Source organism: Herpailurus yagouaroundi, unplaced genomic scaffold (assembly GCF_014898765.1).
Source record: "Herpailurus yagouaroundi ecotype Mexico unplaced genomic scaffold, PumYag 161, whole genome shotgun sequence".
NCBI classification, from domain to species: Eukaryota; Metazoa; Chordata; class Mammalia; order Carnivora; family Felidae; genus Herpailurus; species Herpailurus yagouaroundi.
The window spans coordinates 6,283,981-6,307,531 of record NW_024412402.1 but is presented as its reverse complement, the minus strand read 5'-3'; the positions used below and the strand labels follow the sequence as shown (position 1 = coordinate 6,307,531).

General features: G+C 43.3%; 1 protein-coding gene across 8 annotated transcripts in view; it reads left to right on the top strand.

Moving 5' to 3' along the window:
* Positions 1–23,551, top strand: part of USP28 (ubiquitin specific peptidase 28) — a 67,661-nt gene that overhangs the window by 10,959 nt on the left and 33,151 nt on the right. For all 8 annotated transcript variants that reach the window (XM_040483059.1, XM_040483063.1, XM_040483056.1 and 5 more), the window contains 4 exons: positions 8,468–8,545; positions 10,022–10,154; positions 19,519–19,624; positions 20,788–20,947. In XM_040483059.1, the coding sequence (XP_040338993.1) occupies positions 8,468–8,545; positions 10,022–10,154; positions 19,519–19,624; positions 20,788–20,947 (477 nt within the window). Of the gene's footprint in view, positions 1–8,467; positions 8,546–10,021; positions 10,155–19,518; positions 19,625–20,787; positions 20,948–23,551 lie in introns of those variants that run through there.

Genomic DNA, 23,551 nt, shown 5'->3' with positions numbered 1-23,551 from the left:
TATCATGTTGAGGGAATTCCCTTCCATTCCTACTTTTCTGATTGTTTTTATCATGAAGAGGTGATGAATTTTGTCAAATGCTCTTTCAACATCAGTCAAGAGAACCGTGTGTTTTCTCCCCCTTGTTCTGTCAGTGTGGTATAATTACATTGGTTGGGTTTCTCACTAGTCTCCTTTTCTGTAATGGTCAGCGGCATTCTCTCAGGCATCCAGTTTCAAATATTTGACTAAACTCCGTTTCTCCATTCTTTGAGCTGTTCACTGTGTGTTCCACCTTCTCCATTCTCCTACCTGCATCCTCCCTGTCCAGTCACACCTGTTTTTATCGGTAGCTTTCTAACTCATAGTTAAGCTTTCTTTCCGTAGTCTCATCTCGCCTTAAAATAGCTGTTCACCTGTGCTAGATTACCCTCCTTAAAGCACCTTTAATTTCCTTCCTATTTTTTCCCTGCCAAGGGACCTGTTTTCCATTGTTCATCAGATCAAGTCCAACCTCATGCTGACATTGAGAACCTTTCCTGATCCAGTCCCACACCACCTCTCAAGTCCCCGTTGCTTATCGCAAATAGAAACTGCACACAGAGTCCCTCCTAATAATAACTTCGAAATTCACTGTTAGATTTCTAAAACTGGAAGCATGTGCATTTGATTTCTTCTATCTTTGCCCTTACCTTCCTGGTTTCCCCCACTGACCTTAGCAATATATTACTAAACATGGCATTTTCTTTAATTTGGGAAGATGCATTCTGTATGTCCTTATTGTTAACAGTTTCCCGGCCTCATTTCTTGTACTTGATTGGGGCACGTATTCAAAGAAATGAAAAAGCCTTGTCTTAATGTGTTCTACAGTATGAAAGAAGAAAGTTGCAGGACATGACATCCAGTTGAAAACATATATTCATGTGCATCGGCCATTTCTGGAAAGATACCATTATCTGGAAAGATAATGGTGGTTACTCCTGGGAAATGGGACTGAGATGGAAAGAAGGGAGAAATTCCTTTCCGCTTTGTATCCTTTTCTACTATTGGAATTTCTCTGCGCATTTGAAAAAAAAGAGGTGAAAAAAATTGAAAAGTGAATAATGGTTAGTTCCTTCCTGGTTTTTAATTCCAGTTTAAACCCCCCTCTGTGCCACACGAGAGTGGCTACATTTTAAAAGCTTTTAATGCTTTTTAAAAACCATGGGCCAGGGGATGAACTGAAACCGTCCTTTTCATCACGTACCTACTTGACGCGTCATTGAAGTAAGTTGTGAAGTAGCCTCTTCCGGGGAGTTTAGTTTTGTTCACTAAAAAGGATAGAAAGTCTTATCCTCATGACCTGTTATGAGTAAACAGGGGTTGTTGGAATAAACGTGGACTTGTTGCTGGAAGAACTGAGAAGGCACCAGGGCTTTTGTGGCCAGGTCCTTGTTTTGTGGAATATGGAGGGTCAGTGGCCAACTCTGGATGCATCTAAGACCCTGATGTCCAGCCTGGATTTCTGGAGTTGCTGCTAAATATTTTCTTTGATTCCTACAGCTATACTTTTGCTTTCCTTGGGTACTTAAGTTTCATTTTATTTATTTTTATTTTTAAGGTTTATTTATTTTGAGGGGCACCTGGGTGGCTCAGTCAGTTGAGCGTCTGACTCCAGCTCAGGTCATGATCTCATGGTTTGTGGGTTCAAGCCTCACATCGGGCTCTGTGCTGATAGCTCAGAGCCTGGAGTCTGCGTCAGGTTCTGTGTCTCCCTCTCTGTCCCTCCTCCACTCTCGCTTTGTCTCACTTTGTCTCTCAAAAATAAATAAATGTAAAAAAAAAGAAATTTAAAGTTTATTTATTTTGAGAGAGAGAGGGAGACAGACACAGTGTGAGTGGGGGAGGGGTAGAGAGAGGGAGAGAGAGAATCCCAAGCAAGCTCTGAACCACCCAGGCAGAGCCCCGTGTAGGTCTTGAACTCCAGAACCCTGTGATCATGACCTGAGCTCAAATCAAGAGTTGGACTGAGCCACGCAGGTACCCCTTAAGTTACATTTTAAAATTGGAAAAGCAGGTCTTTAATTTTGGAGAGGACTTCATTAGGCATACTTACAAAGAACTTTGGTAGTTTTTTGGAGTAAGAGAACATTTATCAGTTATTCACTTAGCTTCAAATTTAGAAATGTCTTTGGAAGAATAGACAATTGAGATTAGGAAACGTGTATGTCCGAATGACAATAGCATTCCTGTATGAAGGAATGGAATAATTTAGAAAGCTCCTCATCACCATGCTAAACTGCGTGTTTTATTTTATTGAAACAAAAAAATTTTCCGAATATTTATTTTTGAGAGACAGAGAGAGACAGAGCGTGGACAGGGAAGGGGCAGAGAGAGAGGGAGACACAGATTCCCCAGCAGGCTCCAGGCTCTGAGCTGTCAGCACAGAGCTCAACGCAGGGCTTGAACTCCACAGACAATGAGATCGTGACCTGAGCCAAAGTCACACGCCCAAATGCCTGAGCCACCCAGGTGCCCCTAAACTGGGTGTTTTAAAGATAAAACTCTTAATTATTAATTTCACAAATTTGCCTCATCTGATCAAAGAGCAAATTTAGCTGCAGTAGGATTAGAGGTGTTAGGGTTTATTATGTGAATAGTCCTTTTCATCGCTTATTGTGGGATGAATTACTGTCTTTGCTTTAAGAAAACATCAGTTCTGGGGCGCCTGGGTGGCGCAGTTGGTTAAGCGTCCAACTTCAGCCAGGTCAGGATCTCGCGGTCCGGGAGTTCGAACCCCACGTCAGGCTCTGGGCTGATGGCTCAGAGCCTGGAGCCTGCTTCCGATTCTGTGTCTCCCTCTCTCTCTGCCCCTCCCCCGTTCATGCTCTGTCTCTCTCTGTCCCAAAAATAAATAAACGTTGAAAAAAAATTTTTTTAAAAGAAAACATCAGTTCTGAGAAGTGGACTGGATTGCACCAAAATCACTGAGTGGCCGAGGTCAGAAAGCTTGAGTTTCTTCTTTCTAGAGATTTGTGTGTCCCTGTCTTTCTTCACTGCCTCTGGGCAAGAAAAGAGAGTACTTTTTGTTTAATGAAAACAATGTGGATTTAGCTAAGGAAATGCAAACCTGTTGGCTCTTGCTAGTTATTTGACTTCATTATGACTGGAGCACAGGCTTTGTCTTGTCTCCCGATGGGTGTGGGCTGTGTATATTGCCTCGTAGTTATGGTGAAGTTAATATTTAAATCAGCTTCTTGAGGAGTGCCCGGAAAAGCTAGGAGTTACTAATACAGTAGGATCCTAATGAGCGTAGTGTGTTTGTTACTGTTAAACTAATACCTGAAACGTAGCACACTTCCTAGGATTTGGGCTTTGTTTAACTAATTACATAGGTTTAGCTAAACAGTCCCGAGACTGAGTCATATAGCCGTTATTTGTGTATGTCAGGAGCACAGCTTAATCCTTGTAAAATTTGTTATTCAGGTTCGTAATAGTTATCTCTGATTGGCCTTTTTAATTCAAGACATCTGATGACAAAATGGATTTGGTAAACCGTAGTTTCCTAATCTGCACAACGAAGATAACGACTCCTACCTTTTAGGGTTGTTACAAGGATGACGTGTGTGTGAGGCACCTAAGGTTCTGGGCACAAAAAGATGTTGACATGATAGTCCCAACTGTTACCAGCACAGTCCTTTGCATGGTTCAAATTAGGTATTATGTTGTATGATTCTTGCCTTTATGGAGGCAGGAATTTCCCCTTGAAAACAGAGAACCACATGATGAGAAATACCAGGTAAAGACAGTTTAGTCCCTTTCATTCACAAGCTCATTTGTTCCCACAATATGGGGGATTCGAAAGGTAGAGAATAGTGTGGACCAGAGTTCTTGGGAATGACTTTAAGGAGGAAGCGAGATGAATCTATCCCTTGGGGCGCCTGGGCAGCTCAGCTGGTTAAGCGTCCAGCTTTGGCTCAGACCATGATCTCGTGGTTCATGGGATTGAGCCCTGCGTTGGGATCAGTGCTGACAGCATGGAGCCTGCTTGGGATTCTCTCTCTCTCCCCCTCTCTCTCTGCCCCTCCCATGCTCATTCTTCCTTTTTCTCTCTCAAAAATAAATAAACTTAAAAAAAAAAAAAAAGGGATGAATATAGCCCTGAACTGTGGAATTGGGCATTCCTGGAGATAACAGAAGTTTAACACTAGAAGGCATGAGAGAGGATGCATTTGTGAGGTAAGGACTGAGTAGGAGAAAATGATGGGCAGGTTAAAGGTGGAAGCAGATAACGGCCTTTGAGGAACAAAATCAGGAGTTTGGATTTGAAGTAACATGTAGCGTGTTGTTCCTGGAGTTGTACAAAATGATTTTACATAGTTGTCATCTGTGTCCAGAAACTTTTTTCTGCACTGACAGCACAGAGCCTGACCCGGGGCTTGAACTCACCTACCCTGAGATCATGACCTGAGCTGAAATCCAGAGTCAGACGCTTAACCGACCAGTAGCTTTTAAAAAGGGGGGACTCAGAGTTTATTTTCCTTTCGTGTGTGTGTGTTATTCTAGATGTCTTAGTGTCCACTGCTTATCTTACAAAGTGGAGAAAGGGGAGTGGGGCTTTAATCCATGGCTAAATATGATGATTGGTGAATTATTTAATAATTGAGTACCATATTTCACTGATTCACATTGATTTGGCATTCTGAGATCTCTGAATTTGAGATGTTCCTTACATTGTCTGTTCGCAAGTAGCAGGTGGGAGGTACTCAGACTATCTTCACACGTTTGTGCTTGGTCAGAGCTGCTCTTACTGTCCTGGCGGTTGACTGTATGTGCTGTTGGTTAGTTGAATTTTTAATTTAGTTAGTTAACTTTTCAGTTTAAAAGATCACACTGTGGGGCACCTGTGTAGCTCAGTCGGTTAAGTGTCCAACTTTGGCTCTGGTCATGATCTCACGGTTCACAGGTTCGAGCCCCACATCGGGCTCCGTGCTGACAGTTCAGAGCCTGGAGCCTGCTTCGGATTCTGTGTCTCCCTGTCTCTCTGCCCCTCCTCTTTTCATGCTCTGTCTCTGTCTGTCTCTCCAAAATAAATAAACATTAAAAAAATTAAAAGATCACACTGTGATTTGGCATTTAAATGAAAAAAGAAAACTGGATGAAGAAAGACATAGAAACAGAACAGCAGAGTATAAATTTGATTTTATGGGAGGCAAAATATTTGTCCTTGGGGGGATGATCGCAGTTTCAAATTTTCTTGCAAAGGTACAATCGAGTGTTTTATGGGACCTAAGAAAGGAAGCCACCCTCGGTATATTAAGTTTTGTTGCTGAGAAACATGCAAAGGAATTGCTTGTCCCATGCCAGGCAATGCACCTGGGGAAGCGGGGGAAATGGCTGTGTTTCTCGAAATAAATAAGAAATTTTAGGGCTGCAGGAAGCTGGTGTGACCAATTCACGGGTCTCCTGGGACTGTCATGAAGGCACTGTGTCCTGGTTTAAGTGGCAACTGTTTCTTCTCCTTTGTGGTGCATAAAGTAAGTGTGCCGTTCAGATTCAATCAAAAGTAGTGTTTACCTCTGACACAGTACTTTCCTGTTTTAGAACTGATTGTGTGACTAAGTAATCAAAGGTGTGGTTTTGTAAGGCAGGCAAAATAGTGATAGAAAACTCCCAAAGATGCAAGACTAAGGTCAAAATACAAGAATTAATTATCTGCATTGGTTTGCATTAAATACGTATTTTTTTTTTAATGCTTATTTATTCATTTTTGAGAGAGAGAGAGAGAGAGCACAAGCAGGGGAGGGGCAGAGAGAGAGGGAGACACAGAATCTGAAGCAGGCTCCAGGCTCTGAGCTGTCAGCACAGGGCCTGACATGGGGCTTGAACCCGCAAATGGTGAGATCATGACCTGAGCCCAAGTCGGATGCTCAACCAACTGAGCCACCCAGGCACCCCTGAAATAGGTATTCTTGCCCGTTGCCCTTGTCTTCTCAGATACAGCCTGGCGTAGGGTGCAGACTCCCGTGGCAGAGCAGCCCGGGGTCAGATCTCACAGCATCCCTTCCTACTAGTAACCTTGTGTTGGTGCAGGGACCTCCCTGTGCTTGTTCTCTGTCACAGCGGCATAATACCTGTCACAGCTTTCTTAGGAGGGTGAAACTGAAATTAGTTAATACATACGGAGCATGTGTAGCATTGCCTTTCTGACAGTCAGCAGCGTACGTTAACTACTATTTCTGACTGGCATGATTTTCTGGGAATCCAAAGTGTCAGTTGGTACACAGGGTAATTGGAGGTGAAGATGTGATTATCAATCCCATGGCTACCTTGTTGGTTCCAGTTTAGGGATAACAACGCCACTTGTTTCCCCCTCCCAAGTACAGACGTATGAGGGTTCAGCTTTACGTTGGTGTAAGCGTGGCATGCATCCAGTAGGAACCACACCTTGAATTTGGCATTTCGATCTTTTCCTCAAGCTGGTGCTATGCGATATGCTCCTCTCTGGTGATGCTGGCCCAGGGGCAGTCAGCCGCGCTACCTTGGGGGGTCAACAACCGATACATTTACAACCATTCTGGTTTTCACTTTCTGCACAGCATTCAGTACACTGCATGAGATATTCATCACTTTATTATAAAATAGGTTTTGTGTTGGATGATTTTTTTTTCCCAATGTAGGCCCAGGTAAGTGTTCTGAGCACATCTGAGGTAGGCTTAGGCTAAGCTGTGATGTTGGGGAGGTTAGGTCTATTAAATGCATTTTGCACTTAATGATATTTTCAACTTACAATAGCTTTACTGGCATGTAACTCCGTCATAACTTGAGGAAGGTCTGTATTATTCCACCCTTTTTGAGGCATATTGATTTTGATTTCTTAGAAAATTGTGTATGATCGAGATGTATAGATTCACACACTTTTACACATAAAATAAAATGGAATTAGAATTATTTTGAGGGGCACCTCGGTGGCTCAGTTGGTTGAGTGTCCAACTCTCAATTTGGGCTCAGGTCACTATCTCACAGTTTGCAAGATCGAGCCTCACATCGGGCTCCCCACTGACAGTGCAGAGCCTGCTTGGGATCCTCTCTCTCCTTCTCTCTCTCTGCCCCTCCCCCACTGTCTCTCTCAAAATAAACTTAAAAAAATTATTAAAGAAAAAAAAGAATTAGTTTGGGGAAAAAAACTTTTTAACACTTTATTTTTCTAAAAGCCCTATGCTAGCATTTGCCAAGGCTAAATCCAGACACCTTTTAGTCTGAAAGCACTGTCCCAGTATACAGGCAGTGACTACCTTTGACAAGACTCCTAGCCTCCAAGAGTGCTGGTCTCAGCAGCATCGGGTTCCATTTCTATCCTATGACTGTGGCCCATGACCAGAGCAGAAAGACTGTTGATGCTTTTCTGAGCACTTGTGCAGGTCTGTTTCAGTTAGTTATTTCTAGTTGTGTGATATTTAAGTGTTGCGTTGGGCCCTCAGCTGTTGAAAAACATAGGATACTATTTCTGTTACAGCTGACAGTGAGTGTAGACTGCCTCTTGGAGACATATTACTAACTGAAAGATAGTTGATGGGGAGCATCAGATATTGAATTGGGGCTTAATATCAAAACAACCTTAGGCCTGGTATAAATTTGATTTCTTTTCGCTGAATTAAATTTGAACTATTTCGTTTTCAGTAATCTATCTAAAAGAATTGGGCGAGCCAGTTCTTTAGACGAGCTTGCTTGTGAAAAATAGGTGTTTTGTGTTAACTTTTGTCTTTGTGCAAAACAGGGTAAGGTGTTCCAATGAAGACTTGAAGGCTGTAAAGGAGTTAGAAACTGATCTTGTGGTAGCTGGAAGTTAACAAGATAGGTTTTTCCATGATTCTGATTAATGAAGACAAGGGCTTCCATAGTTCATTCCCTCTGGAATTTTATTTACAATTCAGAAAATGTTGGTTCTGTCTCTGCTTTTTAAGCAATCAAATCTGAAGTTTTAAATCATGACGTTGGTGGTATCATTTGTTAATTACGCGATTGGAAATTTATTGTCAGTGAAAAATGACACATAAAAATGGCATGTGCAGTGTGGCTTAAAATAGCACATCTTCACATCCATGCGAATTCCCTGGACTCCTTCTATGACCCAGTTATGTATTACTCACAGAAAGAAAAACCTCAGGCACTTTAGCTACTACGAGGGCTAACTACTACATTTAAATATTTTACGTACTTAATAGTTTTACTGTTTACTAATATTATTTCCCACCAGTGCCAAAAGCATGTTTCATGATTAACCTTTTACAAGAGAAATAAATTTGGCATTTTAGAATGTGTCTGACAGTCAATACTGTGTTGCTTGGAGTTTGTCAGTTCCTTAAAGTAAAATATGCAAGTCTCAAGCCTGATCATCCAAGATGCTTGTACTTAAATTCTTGAAATGTATCCAGGTTTACTTTCTGACTGACCTGTCTCTGGTTTTTTTGTTTGTTTGTTTGTTTGTTTGTTTGTTTCTCAAATACAGAGCTGCCAAATGCTGTTAAACCAACTAAGAGAAATCACAGGCATTCAGGACCCTTCCTTTCTTCATGAAGCTCTGAAGGTTAGTTTCAAGACCGCTGTTAGTCAACAGGCTTTAAAATAGTTGTCCATATCATGGTTATGTCAAGTCAAGCTATTTTTATGTCAAAACGAAATTGCATACAGGGACGGAAGCTCTACGGGTCAGATCACCCAGTATCTTCTCTATGTGAATTATAAGGGTGGGGGGATGTTGAGGATGGGGGAGACTTAACTGGGAAGAACCATACAGAGCAAAAGAGATTTAAGAAATGCATCTGCCAATTGCGTTTTATAGCCTTTATATGGATCCTGACTCAAACAAACTCAAAAATCATTGAGTCAGGTAAGTTTGAACTGGTTATATGATATTAAAACACTTGTTACTATTAAAAAAATTTTTTTTTTAATGTTTATTTAATCTTGAGAGAGAGAAAGAGACAGAGTAAGTGGGTGAGAGAGAGAGAGGGAGACACAGAATCCGAAGCAGGCTCCAGGCTTTGAGCTGTCAGCACAGAGCCCAACATGGGACTCAAACTCACAAACCGCGAGATCATGACCTGAGCCAAAGTCGAATGCTTAACCTACTGAGCCACCCAGGTACCCCAAAACACTTGTTACTGTTAAGGTGTAGTAATAGCATTGTGGGTTATATTTTTGAAAGGATACATTCTGATGTATTGATAAGATGCTTAGGATTTGTCGGGCGCCTGGATGGCTCAGTCAATTAAGCATCCAACTCTTGATTTCGGCTCAGGTCATGATGTCGTGGTTTGTGAGTTCTAGTCCTGCATCGGACTCGAGCGCAGAGCCTTCTTGGGATTCTCTCCCCCTCTCTGCCCTTCCCCCATGCTCTCTCACTGTGTCTCACGTGTGCTCTCTCTCAAAATAAATAAATGTTAAAAAAAATTAAAAAGAAAAGCTTGGGATTTGCTTCACAGTGTCTGGGAGAGGTTAGGCAAAACAAGATCGACCATGACTTGATAATTGTTGCAGCTGAGTGGCGGGTGCATAGGGTTCAATTATACATTCCCTCTACTGTTGTGTATGTTAGAAAGTTTTCCTAATAAAAAGTTAAAAGCAGACAGAAGTATGGTCACCACTATCGAATATGGTAACTGCCTAACATTTTTATTGTAGAGGCTGACTTCCTTTAGAATCTCTGTTTTAACTGTCAGCCCCTTTTGATACATCATGCCTTTGCTAGCCTGTAAAATCAGGAGCAGTAACTTCCAGAGCAGTGAGAACAAATCTCCAGCAAGATTTCATTCTTCTCTCCATGTTGTGGGAAATCAGAACATGGCAACTCCCTTCCTGGAGCCAACCATTTGATACAAGCTTTGAGCGTAGTACCCTTGCTGTCCTCCGCCATACTCTCTTCTCCTTTTTACCTTATGCCTTGAATTATTCAGAATGTCACCAGGGTAGTCAGGAGTTAAACCAAAAAAACTCACTCACTGTTTATTTTAAATGCTGTGATGCTTTACTTTTGAAATGTCTGTGTTTTCTCTTTCATTAGGCCAGTAATGGTGACATCACCCAGGCGGTCAGCCTCCTCACTGAAGAAAGAGTTAAAGAACCCGGGCAAGACACTGTTGCTACGGAACCATCTGAAGTAGAGGGGAGAGCTGCTAGCAAAGAAGTATTAGCAAGTAGGTGTATCCTATCTCCGTGTATCCTGCTCCGAACTAGCAGAACGTAAGAGATGAGTGTATATGAGTTGCCCACCAATCACATCAACCCTGCAGGAATAATGCTAATAATTGCTAAGTATTGAACCATCACTGTGTGCCAGGCACAATTCTGAGCAATTACATGGATTCATTCATTCATTCATTCATTCATTCATTCTGCACTTACTAATGGGCACCTACTATGTGCCAAGCACTCTTTTAGGTACTGCAGATGAGCAGAAGAACGAGAATCCCTGCCTTCATGCAGCTTGTTTTCTTGTGGGGGAAACCCACAAGTCAGTAAGTAAATTATGTGGCCTATCAGAACGTGGTGACCACTGTAGGGAAAAGTAAAGGATGGAATGAAAGAAATGGAAAAAGGAAGGGCACGTGGGTAGCTCAGTTAGTTGAGTGTCTGACTCCTGATTTCGGCCCAGGTCATGATCTCACAGGTTGTGAGTTCGAGCCCCACCTCGGGCTCTGTGCTGTCAGTACAGAGCCTGCTTGAGATTGTCTGTCTCCTTCTCTCTGCCCCTACCCTGCTGTCTTTTTCTCTCTCCCTCCCTCCCTCTCTCTCAAAATAAATAAATAAAGTTAAAAAAAAAAAAGAAATGGAAAAAGGAGCACTAGGGATTGGATTTTAAATGGGCTAAGACTAAAGATAGTGAAAAGGAGGTGAGGGAGCAAGTCAATGAGGCCTTAAGACAGGGATGTACATCAGTTGCTCGAGGCCAGAGCGGAAGCTTAGTGAGTGCGGCGGGCAGTGAGAGGTGAGGTGGTAGACGGACCAGGAGGCGGATCATGCTGAGCCTTTGCGCGCTTGGCTTTTCCGCTGGCTAGAGGCTAGCCGTTGGGACAGTTTGGAGCAGAGGCGTGACCTCAACTGATTTCCGTTTTCTGAAGGTCATTCTGATGGTTCTGTTGAGAACAGAGCTGTGGGGTGAGGTGGTAAGCGTGGATCAGAGCAGGGAGCCCGGGGCAGTCAGGAGGCTTTGCGGGTTCTGGCGGTGTGGGCCAGGAGGTGGTGGCAGAGGGATGAGGAGCCCCTGCCGAGGGGGACTTGCTTACAGCGGAGATAAGGGGTGTGTGTGAAAGAGAGAGAGAGGACTTGAAGGGGCTCCAGGTTTTGCTCCCGAGCTGCAGAAATGCTGGAGTAACTATTGCTACAGCAGACTGGGTGGCAGGTGAAGAGATCGTCGGGCGGTGCTGAGTTTGAGGCACCTGCTAGACATCACGTGGAGTGTCTGAAAGGCAGTGGGGGGATCCAAGTGTGCGTGCGGCTCAGGGGAGCGATCCGGCTACAGAGAGAGAAAACTTGAACCTGTGAATGGTCCGTGAAGTTGGGATACTGGATGAGCTTCCCGAGGGGTTGGGGGTGTACAAAAAGGAACGGGTTCAGTGACTAAGCAATGGACCCTCCCAGTGCTCAGAGGCTGGAGCAGGTGGACAGTGTCCAGGGAGGTTGGAGGAATACCAGGAGAGCTGGGAAAATGGGACTCTGGAAGCCAAGAAGGCTTCCTGGAGGAGGGAGCCATCAGCTGGGGCAGATGGTGTTAATGAATATTTGGGCCTTTTGCGGTTTTGAGTTACTGTGAATAGTGCTGCTGTGAATATTCTTGTATATGTCAGTGTAATAGTGACTCTTTTCAGTTAAGATTTTTCTTTTTGAAACTCGTTCATATTGAAGGTTATAACTGTAGTTCCTTTAGTTTCACTGGTATGTAGTATTTCATAGTCTGAATATACTGAAAGTGATATATTTGTTTATTGACCTGGGGTTGTTTCCTTTTTTTTTTTTTTTTTTTTTTTGCTATTATAAACAAACAGCTGTGAGCTGTTTGATTCATGTTTCTTGTGCATGTATGCAAAATTTCTTTAGTTAGCATATACCCAGGAGTGTCATTGGTAGTAAGCTACTCTCATCTTCAACTTTATAGGTAATGATATTTTCCAGCAGGTTTTTTACCTATTTATTAAACTCCCACTAACAGGATTTGAGTAACCCGTTGCTCTCAAACTGGTTATATTATAAAATTATTGCCCGTATTTTTGTTACAAAATATCTTGTTTTCAGTGAGAGTTTTTTTACATTGGTAAGGAGATTGAGCAACTTGGTCCTTTTGACCACTGATGTTTTCCTGTGAGTGAAATTTCTCTTTGGGTTTTCTGCCTCAATTTTTCTATTTGTTTGCTTTTTTTCTTATTGATTCCTGATACTCTCTTATTGATAATAGCCTTAGGCTTGATATATATCTTACTGATATTGACTTTATATATATTTGATATTAACCCACTTTTTTGGATTTGTATTACAGACATCTTTTCCCTGTTGGTGACTTGGGTTTTTACCCTATGGTGTGAGCTAAATACCTTAATTTTATTGTGGTTGCATTTGTCAGTCTTTTCCTGTGGTTTGTGCTTTTTGTTTAAGAACTCCTTTTATACTCTGCAGTCCTAGGATATGAGAATTGTAATGTTTTGCTTTTCACATTCTTTAATCCATTTGAAGTGGATTTGCGGGGAGGAGGCAAGGCATAAGGTAAGGATACAGTTTTAGATTCCTTGGCACTCACTAAGCCCCATACAGCTTAGTCAATTGTCCTGGTACCTTTTATTAAAAAGACTTTACTAGGGCCACCTGAGTGGCCCAGATGGTTGAATGTCCAACTTCAGCTCAGGTCATGATCTCGCAGTCCATTTGTTCAAGCCCTGCGTTGGACTCTGTGCTGACAGCTCAGAGCCTGGATCCTGCTTCGGACTCTGTGTCTCCCTCTCTCTCTGCCCCTTCCCCTCTCATGCTTACACTCTCTCTCTCTCTCTCTCTCTCTCTCTCTCTGTCAAAAATAAATAAACATTAAAAAAAAATTAAAAAAAAAGACTTTACTTACCCACTGGTCTGCATTATCAGCTCTCTGTTATATTGGATTTTCATGTTTCCAATTCTGTTTCTTTTGAGGATCTGTTTTTAATTCATTCCTATGAATGGAATTACTGGGTCATGTAACAATTCTGTGTCAACTTCCTTGTTTTAATTTTTCTAAAAGAGGACTGTTTTCTTAGCTGCAACATTATCACACATTAAAAATTAATAATTCTTGGGGCGCCTGGGTGGCTCAGTCGGTTGAGCGTCCGACTTCGGCCAGGTGATGATCTCACAGGTCGTGGGTTCGAGCCCCGCGTCGGGCTCTGTGCTGACAGCTCAGAACCTGGAGCCTGCTTCCGATTCCCAGTCTCCCTCACTCTCTGCCCCTCTCCCACACACTCTCTGTCTCTCTCTGCCTCTCAAAAATAAAGAAAACTAATAAAAAATTTTAAAAAAATTAATAATTCTTTAATGTCACTCAAAGACCAGTGTAGAAATTTCCTTAATCATCTCATTAAAATACGCTTGCAGTTGGTTTGCAAAAATAATGATACAGACGGCATTAAAACATTAGATATGTTTGAAATGTCTTTTAAGATACTCTTTATAAATCCCCTCTCTCTTTTTTACGTGCGGTTTAAGGTCCAAAGAAATCAAATCTTGCAGTATCTTTGAATGGGTTTTTTGTCCCTTGTCTTTCCCGTAGACTTAGGTGCTTAACTGGCACGACCGTGTCACAGGTAGTATTGTGTGTATAATGGATCTTCTGTTTTGTCATGTTGAAAAAGCAAGTAACATCTGATCGCCCTCTTTTTGTGTTGTTAGAATTGTTAGTGTGTTCAGAAGATTATCCGCTTGACTTATTTATTATAAAATCCCCGACCTAGTGTCTTCTGCAGTCATTGGTGATTATTGCTGAGATGCTTTACTTTATTGGAGACTTCGAAATGCTAATATTCTATCAATACTTCATAATTTATTAGTTGGAAGTCTTTTTTTTTTTTAGTTGTGGTCAAGAAAACATAACATAAAATTTGCCATCTTAACCATTAAAACATTTATTTATTTAATTTATTTTATTTTTTTAAAATTGACATCCAAATTAGTTAGCATCTAGTGCAACAATGATTTCAGGAGTAGATTCCTTAGTGCCTCTTACCCATTTAGCCCATCCCCCTCCCAGAACCCATCCAGTAACCCTCAGTTTGTTCTCTATATTTATGAGTCTCTTATGTTTTGTCCCCCTCCCTGTTTTTATATTAGTTTTGCTTTTCTTCCCTTATGTTTATCTGAAACAAAGTCCTCATATGAGTGAAGTCATATGATTTTTGTCTTTCTCTGACTAATTTCACTTAGCAGAATACCCTCCAGTTCCATCTACATAGTCGCAAATGGCAAGATTTCATTCTTTTTGATTGCCGAGTAATACTGCATTGTATATATACACCACATCTTCTTTATCCATTCATCCATTGATGGACATTTGGGCTCTTTCCACACTTTGGCTCTTGTTGATGATGCTGCTATAAACATGGGGGTGCCTGTGTCCCTTCGAAACAGCACACCTGTATCCCTTGGATAAATGCCTAGTAGTGCAGTTGCTGGGTTGTAGGGTAGTTCTATTTTTAGTTTTTTGAGGAACCTCCATCCTGTTTTCCAGAGTGGCTGCACCAGCTTGCATTCCCACATTTAAAAAAATTTTTTTAATGTTTATTTTTGAGAGAGAGGCAGAGTGTGAGTGGGGGAGGGGCAGAGAGAGAGGGAGACACAGAATCTGAAGCAGGCTCCAGGCTCTGAGCTGTCAGTGCAGAGCCCAACATGGGGCTCAAATCCACAAACCTGGAGATCATGACCTGAACTGAAGTCAGACACTTAAGTGACTAAGCCACCCAGGCACCCCTACCATCTTAACCATTTTTAAATATACAGTTTGGTAGTATTAAATGTATTCATAGTGTTGTGAAGTAGATCTCCAGAACTTCTTCATCTTGCAAAACTGAACTTTCTACGCACTGAACAATAACTCCCTATTCCCTCCTCCCTTCAGCTCCTGGCAACCACTGTTCTCCTTTCTGTCTATGATTCTGACTACTCTGAGTACCTCATTCAAGTGGAATCATGCAGTGTGTGTCCTTTTGTGGCTGGCTTACTTCTCTTCGCCTGATGTCTTCAAGGTTCACATCGTAGCCTATGTTAGAATTTCCTTCCTCTTTAAGGCTGAATAACACTCTGTTGTGTGTATACACTGCATTTTCTTTACCCATTTATTCGTCGGTGGATATTTGAGCTGCTTTCACTGCTTGGCTGTTGTGAATAGTGCTTCTGTGAACGTGGATGTGCAACTATCTCTTCGATACCCTGCTTTCGGTCCTTTTGGAATGTATATCCAGCAGTGAGATTGCTGGCTCGGGTGGTGGCCCCATTTTTATTTGTTTTGAGGAACCTCTATCCTGTTTTCCATAGCAGTTGCTGCACCATTTTACAGTCTCACCAAGCCTTCCAATTTCACAACATCTTCACCAGCACTTGTTATTTCCTGTTTGTTTGTTTGTTTTACTTGTCATCCTGATGAGTTTGAGGTGATACCTTAGTGTGGTTTCGGTTTGCATTTTCTTTGGTAATTAGTGATCCTGAACATCTTTTCATGTGCTTGTTGGGCCTTTGTATGTCATCTTTGGAGATACATCCATTCAGGTCCTTCACCTGTTTTCAAATTGGGTTATTTTGGTTTGAGTTGTAGGAGTTTTTTATATGTTCTCGATATTAACCCTTTATTTATTTATTTGAGAGACAGTGCAAGTGGGGGTGGGGCAAAGAGAGAGAATCCCAAGCAGGCTCCATGCTCCAGCACAGAACCCGACGTGAGGCTCGAACTCATGAAACCCCAGACAGTGACCTGAGCCAAAACCAAGAGTCAGACGCTTAACTGACTGGGCCACCCAGGCGCCCCTAGATATTAACCCTTCTATCAAATATGTGACTGGTAAATATTTTCTCCCATTCAGTAGTTGCTTTTTTATTCTATTCACATCTTTTTTTTTTTTATGTTTATTTTTGAGGGAGAGAAGGAAAGAGCGTGCGCACGCACATGGGAGAGGAAAGAGAGGCAGAGAGAGAGGGGGACAGAAGTCCCCAAGCAGGCTCCGTACTGTCAGCACAGAGTCCGATGCTGGGCCCAAACCCTCGAACTGCAAGATCATGACCTGAGCCGAAGTCAGACGCTTAATCCACTGAGGCACCCACGTGCCCCATTTACTCTATTGATTGTAGCCTTTCGTGCACAAAAAATTTTTTTTAAGTTTGCTTTTGTCCCATTTGCCAATTTTTGTTTTTGTTCCCTGTGCTTTTGGTGGCCTAAGAAATCCCTGCTCAGTCCAATGTCCTAAAGCTTTGTATGTTTAACTTTTTGAAGGGCTGCCAGAGTCGGTTCCTTCAAACTTCTACTGCAGCTGCACCATTTTGTGTCCTCTCCAGCTAACACACAAGGGCTCCAATTTCTCCAAATCCTCATCAGCACTTGTTATTTTCCTGTTTTGTCTGTTTTTGATACCAGCCGTCCTGGTGGGTGCGGGGTGATAGCACATTGTAGTTTTGATTTGCATTTCCTTAATGGCTAATGATGTTGAGCATCCTTTCATGTGCTTATTGGCCATTTGTAGATATTCTTTGGAGAAATGTCTATTCAGATTCTTGGCCTGTTTTTAACATTGGCCTGTTTTTTGTTTTTTTTTTTTTTTATTATTCAGTTACATGAGTTTATTTATTTAAAAAACATGTATTTATTTTTGAGAGAGTGTGTGTGAGTGGGAGAGGGGCAGAGAGAGAGGGGGAGACAGAGAATCTCAAGCAGGCTCTGCGCTTGCTGTCTGGAACCTGATGCAGGGCTTGAACTCCTGAACCATGAGATCATGACCTGAGCCAAGATCAGGAGTTGGGTGCTTAATGGACTGAAACACCCAAGCTCCCCTTTTATTGTCTTCTTGTAAGCACTGGCCAGAATGTTCAGAACCACAGTGAATGTATCTCCTGATGGTAGGCATTTTTGTCTTGGTTTTAAAATAAATGTGTTTTCAGGGTGGTGTGAAAGCCCTGAGAAGACCTCTCACCCAGCAGAGGGTGTCCAGGAAGACTTCCTGGAGGAGATGGCCTCTAAACAGAGGCCTTCAGGAGGAATAGGGTCAGACAGGAGTGGAGGGTAGTTAGGGGAGAGAGGCCAGAGCCTGGTGTGTTGAAGAGGTGCATCAGGTCCACTGTGGCCGGCAGGTGGAGGTGAGTAGGGTTGAAGGAGAAGCAAGAGGAACTAGAAGGGTCATGTCATCGTAGACCTTTTGGATCAGGGTGGGCGCCCACCAGGCATTTGGGAACCTTGGGAGTGAACAGAGAAGGGGACTGGAGGCACCGAGTTTCTATTTAAAGATTGTCCTGGCTGCCGTGTGGAGAAAGGAGAAGATTGGCAGGGGAGCAGAGGGGGCAGTTTAGAATGGATATAAAGAGAGCGCTGGGAAGGACCACTTAGTTATCCTTCCAGATGCTCAGGCTCAAAGCTTCATCTCTGTCTGGCTCCTGGCTTCTTCCCCTGCCTCCCAAAGGATCTTCAGTAAATCCGACCGCTTCTCACCTCCTCCATCGTCATGCTGGCATCCTGGCCTGGCTCAACTTTTCATCCATAGCCCTTCCCACCTTCCAGTCTACCTTTCGGTTGACTTTTTTAGTTTGTTTACTCTGTTGCTTTCCCAGAGAATAGCGTTTCTGATGTTTGGGCTACTGACGTTTGGGACCAGATAATTCTTTGTTGAACAGGGCCATCCTGTGTATTGTTGCATGTTGAGCAGTATCCCTGGCCTCTACCTGCTGGATGCCAGTAGCGCCCCCTCCCCCAGGTACTGGCAGCTGAAGACACATCTCCAGGTATAGGCAGGTGTCCCTAGGAAGGGAAGGGTGCAGATTCACCCCCAGTTAAGAACTGTTGCGCCGAGGGGTGCCTGGGTGGCTCAGTTGGTTGGGCGTCCGACTTTGGCTCAGGTTATGATCTCGTGCAGTTTGTGGGTTTGAGCCCTGCATTGGGCTCTGTGCTGACAGCTCAGAGCCTGGAGCCTGCTTCCGATTCTGTGTCTCCCTCTCTCTCTGCCTCCTCCACCCTGCTCAAAAATAAATAAAACATTTTTATTAAATTTTTTTTCAACGTTTTTTATTTATTTTTGGGACAGAGAGAGACAGAGCATGGACGGGGGAGGGGCAGAGAGAGAGGGAGACACAGAATCGGAAACAGGCTCCAGGCTCCGAGCCATCAGCCCAGAGCCCGACGCGGGGCTCGAACTCACGGACCGCGAGATCGTGACCTGGCTGAAGTCGGACGCTTAACCGACTGCGCCACCCAGGCGCCCCATAAATAAAACATTTTTAAAAATAATAAAATAAAACAAAATAAAAGTGTTTTACATTTCACAATTAAGTATAAAGTTTGCTGTGGGCTTTTCATGGGTACTCTTTCTCAGCCTAAGAATATTCTCTTTTGTTCTTAGTTGGCTTGGGGTTTTTATTCTTGAATAGAGTTGAATGTTATTAAGTACTTTTTCTGTATCTATTAAGATGATTATTCCTTTAAGAAAATTGATGGTAATTTTCTAATGTTAACTCACTATTTCATTCTGCAATGAACTCAGCGTGGTGTTACTATTTGATTTTGGGGGGTAGATTACTGGATTTTATTTGCTAATATCTTCTTTCTTTTTTTACATCTGTGTTTATGTTTGTTGCTTTTCCTTTCTCACTATTCTTGACTGGTTTGGGATATACCTAGATGTTACACTGACTTCATAAAATGAGTTGGGGAGTATGTCTTCTTCTTCTTCTTCTTTTTTTTTTTTTTTTAGTTTATTTATTTTGAGACAGATAGAAAGGAGGCAGTGGAGGGGGAGGGGCAGAGAGAGGGAGGGAGCGAGAGAATCCCAAGTAGGCTTCATGCTGTCAGCACAGAGCCTGACCCCATGGATTGCAAGATCACGACCTGAGCCAAATATCAAGAGTCAGACACTTAACCAGCTGAGCCACCAAGGCGCCCCTGGGGAGTATGTTTTCTATTCCCTAGAAGAGTTTGTGTGAGATTGAAAATATCTGCTCCTTGAATGTGTTTGATATTTAGCTGATGTTTTATGATGACAGATAAACTATTTAACCTCCAGATATGGGATGTATATTTTACTCTGTGGAATAAGACTGCAGAAGTGGGTATTTGATTCATTACCTCTCAGCAGCTTATCATTCCTGCCCTTTTGGCTAATCTTAAAGTTACCGTATAGCTGTGAGTTACTCATTTGCCTCTGGCCTGGATTAATAAAGTTGTTCCACAGATGAGCCAGTGTCGTGAGAACTAGGGAGCATATCTAGTTTTGTGAATGCTTTTGCCTTTTTTCCTACTGTACAGCCAGAAGGCTGTTGTTTCCTATATATAGACTAATTAAATTTCTGTTTATCTTCCAGAAGTGATAGACCTTACTCATGATAACAAAGATGACCTACAGGCTGCCATTGCTTTGAGTCTGTTGGAGTCCCCCAACATTCAAGCTGATGGAAGAGATCTGAACAGGTTATTTATGCAATTTATCATCTTTACTCCTCTCAATAGTATGTAGGTCAGAGGCAGTAATAGTTGTGGATGCCACTGAGGGACAGTTCTGCCAAGCTCTTTTAATTTTTTTTTTAACGTTTTATTTATTTTTGAGATGGAGAGAGACAGAGCATGAACAGGGGAGGGTCAGCGAGAGGGAGACACAGAATCTGAAACAGGCTCCAGGCTCTGAGCCATCACATCAGCCCAGAGCCCGACGCGGGGCTCGAACTCACAGACCGCGAGATCATGACCTGAGCCGAAGTCGGCTGCTTAACCAACTGAGCCACCCAGGCGCCCCTGCCAAGCTCTTTTAATTGTATCCAAATGAAATTTTTTTAGGAGAAAATTTAAATTCCCATTAGCTTACTTTTTGGTTTACTTTTTGACAAAGCCAAATATGGCAAAGGTCTTAGAGTAGATGTGGTCTTTGAGTAGAGGTCTGCAGGCCTTCGTAGTTTGCACTTGAGAGGGAGAGAAAACCCATCCTAGTACAAACATCTGACAGTATGTATCCCCTTCATAAACTTGGAGGCTTCATACACATTGAAGGTTATGTTGTTGGCTCTTTCAAAACGAGTTAACGCTCAACTACCCCGTCTCAGAAGTGACCACACATATCTTTTTTGAATTAGTACTAATTTGATGATTGACTGGTATTGTTCATAAACATCTAGTTCCAGTGGAGGCCTGTCAGTTTCTGGACATGTTTATTCCCTCACTCTGCTGAGTTGTTTCAGGAAAACATAGGGCCAGGTTTTGTGTGCTAGGCAATTTGAAGGCTCTTATCTCTAGCAGAGTGTCTCTCTTGCCTCTCTCAATGGCGAGGTCTGAGATAGGTCACTGTTGCTGAAATCTGAATCTTTTGATACGGCAGCCATAAATAGTCTTGAGTGTCAGCTCAGTTCCATCATGGACCTTATTGGTAATAATCTCTGTTACGGAAGGATTAGCATCCATGTCTAACCCTTACTTTTCATTTAGATTATAATGTTATAGCTACTATATAGCCCAGTGATTACCCAGGAAATAGTGTATCTGGCATTTCGAATTATCTATCAAAGATGACCATGATTCTCCATATAATACATTGTTCTTTAACTTTTTCATTTTTTGTTGTGTGGTATGTTGGCACACTATAGGATGCGCGAGGCAGCCTCTGCAGAAACTAAACGCTCAAAGAGAAAACGCTGTGAAGTCTGGGGAGAAAATCCCAATCCCAACAACTGGAGGAGAGTTGATGGTTGGCCAGTTGGCCTGAAGAATGTTGGCAATACATGTTGGTTTAGTGCTGTTATTCAGGTATGATGTGTTTAAGAAACAACTGTGTCTTCTGGAAACAACTTTGTCATTTATCGAGTTGAAATGTGAGAAACCCAGCTTAGAGAAATGGAAGCAGAGGTATAAGACTGGTGTTTTCCCGCATGGCATTATTGTGTTTTGCTCTCCTGTGTTTGGGTCTAGATGCTCTGGTGTCTAAATTAGGCAATGCTAAAAACAAAATATCCTGTGGTTGCAAATTCGTTTGTAAATATGTCGAATAGGTGGTTTGGATCAGCATTTTGACTGAAAGACATATTACAGCAGAGTTAATAAGGAGAAAGCAGTTGGGACACAGATACCCAGGCAGGAAAAGATGGCGGCCTGGAAAAGGGAAGCAGTATAAGCCGTGGAAGGAGAGAAAAGCTTTCTAGAGTTATGCAGGAGATCAGATCTACAGGTGCTGGGGGAGAGGTTGGATAGAGGGGATATGCAGGAGACCGCCGAGAAAGACTCCGGGGTTTCTAGCTTGAGAAACTAGGTGGATGATAGGATGGTTAGATGCCGGAAGAGGAATATTTGGGTGTGTGTGAAGAGGGGGATCTCACTTCAGTTCTACACATGCTGAGTTTAAGGTGCGACACGGAGATGCGTATAAACCGGTACTGACTTGAATCTGCCGTTCAGGAAAAAGATGTGGGCTACACATGCCACTGTAGGAGTCAGTGGCTTATACACACGGTGACAGAGCCCACAGAGTTGACGAATTCCCCCCTCGAGAGTGTTGCCTCTCTGGAAGTACCTCCCAGGCATCTTAAACTTAATAGGGCCACAGTGTGGCACCTGATCCTGCCCCTCCAGTCTTCCCCTTTGTGATACTTGACCTCTCCCCAGCGGCTCAGCCAAAAACGGAGGCCTCCCTTTCCACACGTAGGATCCAGGTTCTTGCAGCTTACTCTGTGCCTGGCCCTGTGTTAGCACTGGGGAAACAGCAGTGAATAAAGGAAAGTCGTTAACAGAGAGTTTACTTTGAAAAAAGCAGGATGGGCAGTAAATTATACATATCAAGTGGTGAGAAGTGCCATAAAGATGAGTGAGGGTAAGAGGAGCTGGGCAGGGAAGGAGGCCTCTCTGGAAAGGAGGGCATTTGAGCAGAGACCTGAAGGAGGTGAGGGGATGCGCCCTATACTTACATAAAGGGCACGGTAGTCAGAGGGAACAGCAAGTGAAAAGACCCAAGTTCAGGAGTTTGTTTAATGTGTTGAGAAATAGGAAGAAAGCAGAACTGAGTGCTTACGGGCAGGGAACAGACAGTGATGATATCAGAAGGGTAGTGGAGGTGAGGTGGGGGTGCTCAGCATCACGATGAGGGCTTAGGAAAGTGCAAAAGTATTGGAAGGTTTAGAGCAGTGAAGTGAGCTGATCTGCTTCCATTTCACGAAGATGGCAGGCATCTGTGTTGAGGGTAGCATGTAGGAAGGAATGTGGACTTCGGGACCACAGTCAGTCCTTTCAGAGAGGAGGGGGGAGAGGCTGAGGACCCTGCCTGCCCTCCCACCCTCCTCAGCCTTCTCGCCTGTGGGCATGTTGAAGGGCGTAGAGGGGGCTCTCTGCTGTCAGCACGGAGCCCACTCTGGATCCTCCCTCTCTCCATCTCTCCCCGCTCCCCTGCCCACGCTGTCCCTTTCTCTCTCAGAAATGAATAAACATTAAAAAAAATTAAAAAAAAAAAAAAAGGCACAGAGAGGTTCACAAAGTAAGGTTTCTGAGAAAGCCCAAGAAGACAGGATCTAGAGCCTGGAGGGAGGGATCAGCCCCGAGTAGGAAAAGGGCAGGGGAGTAATAGGGGAGAGGAGAAGGAAGAAAAGCACATTGCAGATTACAGCTGAAGTGGCTTCAGATCATCGTCTCTGTGAGATAAGCAGCCATCTTCTGAGTCCCTGGAGAAGGGATGGCGGCGGGTTAAAGGGGCGGTTGCTGTGGACAGTGGAGGCCAGTCGGCACCAGAACACAGTAGTAGGATTTCTGCGAATGTGAAGGTCTGCTTGAGGGTGTTGACCTTACATGCGTACTGACGTCAGGATGGCCTGTTTTATCGGGACTTTCTCTTAGCAGCGCTCTGAGACTCTTAGGTGGAAACTGAACATTATTTAGGTTGGGGGCTTTGCTGGGTTTGATGCCAAGGGCAGTTTGGGGATTTCATGGGGGATGGTTAAAGACCATGGAATCAGAGCTGGAGACAGGAAGGGACTGGTGGTCAGGCAGAACAGAAGGGAGTCCGTTGGCTTGGGTCTGTGACAAAGTCAAAGAACAGATGTCCTCTGGGTAATTGGATCAGTAACGCTGGAAGACAGGTTGCGGTTCAAGAGTGGGCTTTTCCGAATTTGTGATCTGAGAATTGGCCGCTTCTCCGGAATTGATACATCCTGCGTGTGACCTCAGACGTGGTCGTAGAGATGGAATGGAGGAATGTGTCCCTAGGCATAAGATGCTCACAAAGCCAAGGGGTCCCGGGCTGAATGGGTGTGCTTGTGTTCCCTCAGCAGATGTTAGTTGAAAACCCACTGTGTGTGTAGCCCTGTTCTAGGCCCTTGAGATAAAAGAATGAGTAAAACTGACACAGAGCCTTGGGCTTGTGGAAGTTAA